Source organism: Orussus abietinus, unplaced genomic scaffold, assembly GCF_000612105.2.
Source record: "Orussus abietinus isolate OABI.00-Male unplaced genomic scaffold, Oabi_2.0 scaffold52, whole genome shotgun sequence".
Lineage (NCBI taxonomy): Eukaryota > Metazoa > Arthropoda > Insecta > Hymenoptera > Orussidae > Orussus > Orussus abietinus.
The window spans coordinates 166828-177298 of NW_019394235.1; the positions used below are offsets into that span (position 1 = coordinate 166828).

The following is a 10471-nucleotide window of genomic DNA, read 5'->3' on the forward strand; positions in this document are numbered from 1 at the left end:
TCGCATCAACCTTTGTCTAAAACACGATTTTATTGTAAACGAATAAGTTATGCTCCGCTGCCGTAAAACGTATAAAGTAACACTGTATAAATCATCTTTGGTACAACTTTCAACGTACAAAATCTGGTAGCCTCTAGTCAACAAAAAAGTTGAACGTATTCGTTGCTCGGGGAGCAAAATACATGTACTATTGCCAAAGATAGCAATGAATTCTCGGCAACATCAAACAACTTTTGGCACGTTCATCGTTCCACACAGATTCTGTAAATTTTAACTTCTTTTCCCTAGCGGACCACGTACGAATTAGTGGTCGTTGTATCGTATATAATTAACTTATTATACAATCAAGTGCTCTACATGCGTTGCTTCATGATTAATTTTTCGAATCTTCTAGGGCTTGTCTTGAGGCTACCACTTTTTATGTTTCCATAAATCTATGAAACAGTGGATCATATGATTAAGCTGCTCGGGACAGTCCGTCATCGGGCAGTGACCAGCTGCAGGAATAGCTTCTAGAAATGCCTTTACCATAGTCTGGAAGTAAACAAATCATGATTTTAGAAACCTGTATAAAATCTTTTTTTTTTGTTCTAATCATATAGACCTTCTTCACCATACTATAAAATAAATATGAATAATTCTTAAACCTTTAAATCATTTCAACGTTCTATTACATGAAAATGCGAGGTAAGTTTAAAGTATTTGCTCTTGCAATGGAGTTTGACTCACTCGTTCCATTTGACATTCCTGTACGAGAGACACCTTATTGTCTCGCAGTCCGTGTACAAGGAGCGTCGGCGTACATATCCTTCTATGGAAAACGTAGTCGCCTTCCGGCCAGACCATTCCTTCCAAAATATACTTCATGTGCGATGGCCACTGTTCAGGGGATTCGGGCCCACAGTAAGGATGCTGACGACCTCTCGCTGCATATAAAATGTCTCGATGAAGTCCGCACATAAGTAAAGGCGCAAACGCTGCTCTTAGACAACAATGGCCAGTACTTTCTGTACTTGGAGGTGCCAAAGGTGTTGGACCACCACCAGATATCAAAACTAACCGGTGGATGTTGGTATCGTATTTACACGCCAGTGCTGTCGCAAAGCTGCATCTAGAAAAGAATAATGGTACCTATTTACGTTTTTTTCCTTTAAAGCTTCTCTTCGTGTCATTTTCCTGAGAGTTGAATAAAAGTGCGCTATGATGTCATCGTGTGGTTACTATGACCATACAAATATCGAGAAACGTCTTTGCTAACCCACCGGTTTATAAAACAGCAGCAAATGAAATACGTAGGTGCACCGAACCACCGATGACCCACACGTTATGTCGCAATAATCGAATAATAATTAAGCTTTATTGTCTATTCCTACGGCGTCATTTTGTGTGGGTTGTACATTGGCTTTCAGTCGAATACTGATCTAGCAACATTGATATTGCTCATTCCCGGGGTTATCTTATATCGCAAAATACGCCCTTTTCCGGTGGACACACCTTACGGTGCACTTTACTTCGTTTGCACAATTTCTTTGACCAGACCTATTATCAGATATGCAGTTTGCACACGTATAGGCTGTCGCAATATTAGAAAACTGCCTCGATTTAGTGTGTCGAAAACTAAATGTTTCTATTACTTCACAGGAACATTATGAAACAAGATGGCATGGCAGGATATTGGCATTATTTAAACATTTTATATGTTTTGTTTGCAATGACAATAAACTCAAATATTTAATCTATTGATTGTGTCAAATCGACTAAATTTGGGTTAAACTGAATTTTTTGACAATTGTTATTAACAGTTATTATGATTTGTTTTAATCAAATGTTTAAACGATTTAAATAATGTAAAGCTTATATATGAGAATGTAACCAGTTTAACATATTTAATGTAATAATTAGATAATTACCCATAGTTATGCGCCACTAGGACGCACTTGTGTCCTGGCTTGAAAGCATAATGATGGAGAATCGTATCCAAATCTTTGAGTAGTTTCTCAAAGTGGTAGTCTCTTGAACGATTTGGCGCTGAGCTCATTCCATGACCTAGCATGTCTGGAGCCAGACAAGGATAACCCAACTTGGAAAAGTATTCCAACTGATGTGCAAAAACATCCGCGGAGGCACCAAAGCCATGGAGAAATACAATAATAGGTTTCTTGTTTTTTCTCAATTTTACAGAGTCTCTTAGGTTGTTTTCCAATGTAGAGTCAGGAATCTTTTTGGGACTTGACCATTTTTTTCGATAATCTTCAAGTTCTACCGGTCGAATCCTTGAACTATCGTTACGTTTAGTAGGCCCCACATTAATTCTTTTATCTTTATCTTCATCGTTGTTAGAGGTGCAAAGGCTTGTTGATAGTTTTCTACAAAAGACATGCATCCCCTTTTTCTTCCGCGGTGGAATATTCTCTAAAGATGTCGAGCTCCCATTAAACTCCAATCGTAATTGATCAAAATTGGGATCCGTGGTCACTTCGTTAAGTTTTTTCGAATCATCTTCTGTTACGGATTCAAGAGTGTTTTTCTCCCAATCAACAATTTTAGTTGTGAGAGCATTTTGATTGTCATTTTGCATGGTAACAGTTTCATGTTTTTTAAAGGTATTTATTTCCTCTTCGAGATCTCTTTCATCTTTCAAAGTTTCATGAACCTTTACTTCTGAATCTAATTGAGATTCTGAATTACATGGGCTTTCGTGATTTTCTAGTTGAGATGAATCTTCACAAATACTTTCTTTAATGGTTTTATCTTTATCCTGTTGATCTCGTAAATCCTCCCAACTTTTTCGTAATGGACTACGTCCAAGTTTTGCGTCAATAATCTCCATTAATGATTCCTCCAAACTAGGTTCTTGCTCTGGTTGAAATTCTATAGTCTCTACACTGTTAATACCAGAGTCGATACAATCAAGATGTTCCAAAGCCATGCAACTATTAACAGGTTTATGCAAGTAAAATTCCAATGTATCAGGATCATTAGAGGATCCCAGAAATGCGTGATTCACATATCCATCTGTATAATCCACTTCTTCATTGTTAACTCTATTAATGTCATTGTGGAAAGCAAAATTGATTTTATTAAAAGGAGTACTAGCTGTACACGAACTATTAGCAAATTGTTTTTCATCGGTAATCTTTGAAAGTTTTACGGAATCGTTTTCAAAGGACACACAGTTACTTAAATGTTTGGGATCCGTACACACACCGGTTGAACAGTTTTCCACTCTATTAATCACATCCTTAGATTCCGATATGTATTTTAACGTATCATCCACTATTTCCTCCAGTAGCTCTTCAATAAATTTCTCTAGATCCTTTACAATTTTACTTTTAATCGCAACTTCATCAATATTTTGATAATTAGTTCCGGGTGTGAATTCTGTGATGTCTGTTAATTTTTTCTCCGTTATTTTGTCATTTTCCTCAGGAACAGGTGGAATTAGACCTTCAAGATTTACGGATACTGTCTTCTCAAGTTGTTCGATGTTTTCTCCGTTCATTTCTGCCTCAGATAGGCTATTTCTGATGTGGTTCAATTCAGCTGATAAAAGCTGCTCCTCCGTTGTACTAAATCGATTGGAACGACGAAAAGAACACCTACAGTTTCCAGAGGGATGAGGTCTCTTGGACCAGCGTGAGAAAAAATTACCATTTACCGAATCTGGCCTTTCATTAGACCCTTCGTAATATTCACCATTTTTAATAGGTGGTTTCAGTATTCTCAATGTTCGTCTGGGTGCAACATTGAAGAAATCGCAATCAGGTAGCTCAAGCCTCCCAGGATCAATTCGATTATGATTCCTGACATACTCAAAGAGTTTGGTATACCATGCTTTTCCTGTTACATCGGTATCTTCCATATCCATCTTTGTCTCTTGCTGTAAATTATCTAAATCCATTGCTGGCTCGTCAATTCCATGGAGCAGAATTTCCTGCAAAATTAAAATATCTGAATTTCACTTAAGTTAAACTTGCCAAGTTTTCTTTCATTGGTTTTTCCCCATTCAAAAAATACACTCATTCTATTTTACTAAGAAGCTCATAAACTCACCGCTTCACTTTCTGTACGATAGTCTTTCCACTTTGGTATAATTCTGCATTAAAACGACACATACCAACATGTCGGGTTTATCAACTCGTTTACTTTTTCTGTAGCCTTTGTCATATAATTCAATTCGTTATCATATATCAATTTTCTTCTCGTCCTCATTTATGTACCCATTACCGCTAAGACACGTGACAACTTATGCGGTGCAGTGGGATTCATGCAATTCAAATTTGCATATAGACATACAATAATTACATACATATATGTACTTCATAGCAGGTTCCAACGCTTTTCTCTCCTTCCTTTTCAATTCTTCGCCTTTGACTCCATATGTCATGCAAAGCACATAGAATCTTCCTCATCGAGTCCATACGGCGATCACCTACAAAATCAACACGCAATGAGGATTCTCAGTAAAGACACCAATGAAAGTATTCGGAACGCGTTGATTTCTCTGTGAAAAATGAAAGTGCGTATCTCCTTCCTCGATCTCCCTAACTCCCTCTTGAAAAAGCTCTCTTTCCACTAATTAAAGAGCGCGACTTACCGGTTGGCTCGTTTCAGGAGGGCCTCGCCGCTCCTGCGAAGTCTCGAAGCAAACTGACATACATCGACATGTCGCGCTTCTCCGATCCACGCCTCCACCTTCTCCGCCACCTCCACCACCGCGTGATTCACCCTGTCGTCCAGTGTCGTCTTTATTCGTTTCCTTTTCGCGCGCCGCGTCCCCCTCGCTCTCGTTCACATCTCCGAGATCGCGAAGACGAGGGACGACGTAGACCTACGTAACGGAGTCGGACTCGTGTAATGCACGTACATACGTACGCACTGCACGTACAATGGGACATACATGCACGTATCGAATATTATCCTCGATCGACGTCCGCGCCGTCTCCCCGCCACTTTGTTCTTCGGCTCCGCGCGTCGGCCAGGATACGTCGAATTTAATGGTATTTAACCCCGCGGGTGGCTGGCACCAATAGACGAGCAACCACTTGTTGCTCGAGGTCTGGCACAGTCCGTGTCACACCACACTCGCCCGTTCTACTCGAGTTCCCCACGCTCACGTACGCATCGTGTTACATCGCCCCGCGCACCGTATTTCCTTCCCGATCACCGTTGATCGCAAACTGGGTTGTCTTTCGTCGTGCCTTTCGTCCGCTCGACGGCCCCTTCCGAGGGATTCCTAACCTGGAACAACATCGCACATCTTTGCGCGAATTCCGCCACACACCGATGCGATGCGTTGGTCCGATGCGGTTCGACCTCTCTGGTTGGACGCGGTTGGCGCGCGCTGCTGGTTCATGCCGATCGAGTCAATGGGACGCGCACGTACGGGGCCACGTGACCCGCATAATTTTGGACGGGTCGCCGGATAGGTCGAATTTCGGACGCTTCCTCCAATCGTTACCGATGACGGCTGTCCGCGGCGGCACTCGGCGCTCGGGTCACGACGGCCATTTTGAGGGCCGCTCGAGACCCCTCTAGGGGCCCGCTTCGGGCCAGCGTACCCATACCGAAACCAGCGTGGCGTAGCGTCGCCACCACGGTGCCCCGTTACTTATGATGGCCTATACTCCTTTTGAGCTAACTGCGCGCGCAGGTGCTCTCGGAGAACTCCTCCACCTGTAGGCAGGGTTGGGTAAGTAAAATACCCCAAGTAATTTACATGGATTTTTACGGTAAATTACCAGGTATCTTACGTCACGAGTTTGGTGGAGAAATTATATGAATTCGGAACTTTATTTCTGCAGTTCTTCCTCCTACTTCGAATTTGTCATAAATAAAGTACCATTTGTATTTATGTATCTGAATCTTGATCCACGAGCAATTCTTAAATACAGAAATATTAATTCTTACGAATTTAACACGCCTAAACTTGGCGTTAAGAACTCTGTAGCGTTTCACGCAGCACATGGTTTCGCACATACGTATGTACGTATGCAAGTGTGTATACTTGGCGCGAAATTCTACCGGGTTTCCCGATGAATGGAGATGGAAGTTTTCCATGAAATATGTGGGAAACTGGAATGTTCAAGCCTGAAAGATCCTTTCGATGGTTTACTCCCGCCTGACGTGATTCTTTACTTTTCTTTTTTAGCTGAAATGTTTATTCACATATGTTAAATACTTTGAATATTTTGAAAAGACGAGGTCACAGTATCGCCATCTTTGTCACGCAATTTGCTAGGTATTGTACTTAGTTTTTACGTAGAATACTTCATTTGAATATTTGATGTAAAAAAACCTCAAGCGACGCGTTCCTGCACAACCCTGTCTGTAGGTCACCTATAAGACTAACGATGCGACGAGTCGAGTACTTTATTAGCTGGAGTTACTTTAATTCGAAAATATTGTTAACTCGAATTTAGTCCTGGGTCGATGACTCGGCGAAGGAAGGGAAACGCGTTCGCATATATTTGGCGTGGCGAGTTGGTGAGTGGAACAACTCGAATAACAACTTGGATAAACGAAAAACGCGTGGTTGGTATCTCGATTTCGCTCTCACTCCGTAACCTGGCTCACTCTCGCATTCGTAGCTCACATTCGTTCGCACCGATAACTCGAGTTACGGTAAAAGTAACTAGTTGACTCGAATATATAGTGGACTCGACTTTAACGAGTTGAAATATTTAACTCGTCGCTTCTCGACCTATGATGAGATATTTAATACATAATTGACTGGCATTTTTTTTCTCGCCGACATCGCCTAACGGCCGGCGTCTTCGATAACATTCATAAATTATTTTATTTCCTTCGATTTAAAGAAATGAGAGCATTTATTTACTCTCAGTCATTTATTCACTAATTGATTAATATTAGCAATTTGATCGTTGACAATTGGCGGTGAAACGATTAATTTTAGTCATGCAATTGGATATGTTAAGGCTTCTCTCTTCGTTTGTAACAAGGAGTAGCATGGATCTGCTGAAACCCCCGTGATTAAAATGACTTCAATTTCTTTTACATTGCTTACATTAGTCATGTTGCAAAGTCTAATTTATAGTCGCATAAGAGATAGTATAAATGCATCTTTGTCTTCAAAAGGACTCAAGGATTATTACAGGCAGCTTCGGTATAATTTGGCTCTCTCTCACCTTGTGTTACGCTTTTAAACACGGTTAATTTATTCTTCCGATACAGGCCTCGAATGAAAGTGCAGAGAGTGCATGTAATGGCGCTCACGTACGCGTAATTGCAACGCATATACCTGTTACGATCGATTTCTAGTTCTTAAGGAGAAATTATATCGTCATAAATGTTAAAATTATTTTAATAATCTAGTTAGCCGACAGAGCGTGTATACGTGCAATCTCTATTTTCGGTAGATGATGATCTTAATCAGGTGTGATACTAAAAGTAACATTTTACCGTTAAAAGCTTCTTTCAGATTCGAATTACTTGAACGTTCAAGAGAACATTAAGAAATTTAAGAACTTATTGACAAATAAGCGAATTGCAAATTTATGTTTACTAGTGTGAGCAAAAGAAAATAATAAATTTGTAAGTCGTGGAAATATTATAGGACTTTCAATCCGCACGAGCTTGAACCCAAAGTCAGGAAGGATCTTGATGATCGCTAAAGACATCCCAGTACAAAGAACTGCTTCTAAAAGTGATGGCACGTGCGCGGATTATACCTTAGCACATCCGGTCGTTAGGCCAGTCCATTTCCTTCTTTACTCCATTCTATGGAGGCTCAACGTCTCTATCACGCACTGAGGAGAAAAGCTGTCGTCAAGATTAACAGTCACACAAGTGAAAGGGATAATACCGCGGAAGTAAGAAATGAAATGACGCACAGAAATTCCTACTGCAACTATGTATTACAATTACACTCTGCTAAGTGCGAGAAGAAACGGATTTTAAAAGCAAACGTCTGGATAAACACTTGTTTTCATATGTAGGAAGCAGCGTCACGATTCGTTTGCGTCTAGCTGTCATAACTCTGAACATCTGATGTGCAGAGAAGAACAATTTGGTTTGTCTTTAGTAATAACGTTAAGGATGTGACGACAAAGTGGACGTACGATTCTTTATTCACATACCCTTTGTTCGATATTTCTGTCATCTTGTAGTGCAAAAATAGTGACATTTCTATTCTCTACAGTTTATCTCGAATAGGAGTAATCAATTTATGAATAACCCCGTATTGGTATCGTGATAATGAAACTAGTCCAATAAACGGCATAGAAGTTATATCTAATCGGATACTATGCGGAAAAGTGGGCCAGTTCGATCATTTCTAATCGATGAAATGTGGAGCTTATAAGCTTCCCACGAAAAGTGGACGATACAATGTTTGGTATACTATGTCATTTTGCTACATAAAATTACTTATTACATGACGTATGAGGTTTTATTTACAGGTTCTTTTTTATGGGGTACCATTTGATATGTTGTGTGCACAAACTAGCAGCAAGAGACGTAAATAACTCCTTTTGCTCACCTTTACATAGGTAAACATGCCCGCTCATCCTTCGACCCTGTCCGTAAAATGTAGTGGAGGCTTTATACACCAAACATTGCACGCGCATTTAATCACGCTCTGAAACGTGCTATCTGCCCATCCAAGTGTATTTAACGATGAAACATTGTATGCATGTTGGAACGATGCGACGTTAAACAACTTTATTATATCCGTCTTGTAGGTGATGCAATTTTAAGGTAATTTTATCCTTAAATGGTTCCAAGCGTTTGACAAAATTCATAACGGTATTAGACCTATCAATATTTGTTCAAATTCAGATTATACACGTAGAGAAGAAATTTCATTCATCAAACATAATCGTTTGATTGACAGCATACGGTTCATTTTAGAAAACGTTTTGGTTGAGTGTTCCGAATTTTAGTTCACTTGACTAAATTCGTTTGTTTTGGTCGGCTTAAGCTTTTTAATTAAATCGTTTCGTTAATTTTAGAAAACGTTTTGGTTGAGTGTTCCGAATTTTAGTTCACTTGACTAAATTCGTTTGTTTTGGTCGGCTTAAGCTTTTTAATTAAATCGTTTCGTTAATTTTAGAAAATATTTTAGTCTAGCCAAATATTATGGTTAAATGTATCAAATTATTGTAATTTTTTACTGTTATCTACTGCGATATTTTACGGAAGCAATCAAAAGTTATTAACCAAAGAATTTTGTTACGTCGACCAAACATGTAGTTGTCCGTATAACAACTATATTCCATGGTTGAGCTAATAAAAATTGTCTTCATTCAACCACATTTTTCTGTATGTGCACATACTACTGTAATCACATTTATAAGTTATCATGTTTTCATACATATGGAAATGTATAAAAACGTTAAAAGCATTGTGCACCCAACTTAAACTTAAGTTATTTAGGGAAATAAGACCCATATGGGTAACAAAGCCCACACTTATTTTTCACTCACATACATTATAGAATAAAAGTGGCAAATTTGTGGCTCCCTCTGTCAGTCAATAGCACAATCAAGAGTTTATTATGTGTTGTCGGGGCTGTGGAGGTGTCCATGGTAAATTGGGGTCGAAGTGCAATATTCCCGAGTGAAATTTATAAAATTTGGTTAGAGTGTTCAAGCTTCTTGTCACAAAGTTTTGTGAAGTACTGCTCTTTCTAGAAAATACATAGTAGCTTATACCTTTCTCTACGTACTGTCATGTTAATTTTGTCGAAAATATTTGTCGTCTTAAAAATCATTACCTAAAAATATCAATTGCACCGTTAGTTACAGCGTTCAAGCTTCTTGTCACAAAGTTTTGTGGAGTACTGCTCTTTCTAGAAAATACATAGTAGCTTATACCTTTCTCTATGTACTGTCATGTTAATTTTGTCGAAAATATTTAAAAATCATTACCTAAAAATATCAATTGCACCGAATGGGTAATAAGGCCCGACATAGTGCAACATAGCACAACTAAAAATCTTTTTCAAAAAGGACAAGAGACTATCGTCGTAAATACATCACAACAAAAATTGAGCGAAATACCTCAAGAAAAAAGAAAAGTGGCACCTCAAAGCAGACCGAGAACTGGTACTGCACCCTTTACTAAGAAAATAGAGTGTTGATATGCGGAAATGTACGCTGTGAAGAAATGGCTTCACGAAGAATGCCCGAGGATAACATTCGAGGATCTTGATGACATAACTTGCCCTAACTGTGCAAATTATTGTGCTTAGTCTGTTGGATCTTCCCACCGATATTCGTGGGCCTTATTACCCACACGCGCGGGTAACAAAGCCCAGTAGCATCATTCTACACTTTTTTAAATTACGTTTTTGCTTAGTACTGTATTTTAGTTTTATAGTTTGTAACCGAAGAAAACATTGTTCACGTTCATCCTGCTTATTTTCCTTTTTCAAAATACGTTATTATATTTTAGCTATTAGACGGAGGAAAATAAGAGCTTAAAAGTTACAGATGCCTATATGTTGGAA

General features: G+C 39.1%; 1 protein-coding gene across 2 annotated transcripts; it reads right to left on the reverse strand.

Moving 5' to 3' along the window:
* Nucleotides 1–11: 11 nt before the first annotated feature.
* LOC105694232 lies at nt 12–5338 on the reverse strand. Of its 2 annotated transcripts, XM_012414705.2 has the most exons (6): nt 4598–5338; nt 4054–4432; nt 1911–3934; nt 1005–1111; nt 730–926; nt 12–534 (listed from the first exon to the last, which is right to left on the reverse strand). In XM_012414705.2, exons 3-6 carry the CDS (start codon nt 3899–3901, stop codon nt 409–411), a joined length of 2421 nt encoding a protein of 806 aa, XP_012270128.1. In that variant the 5' UTR covers nt 3902–3934; nt 4054–4432; nt 4598–5338; the 3' UTR covers nt 12–408. The 2 variants fall into 2 exon arrangements, with proteins under 2 accessions (XP_012270128.1, XP_012270127.1); XM_012414704.2 differs by having other exon boundaries at nt 730–1111.
* Nucleotides 5339–10471: the final 5133 nt, after the last annotated feature.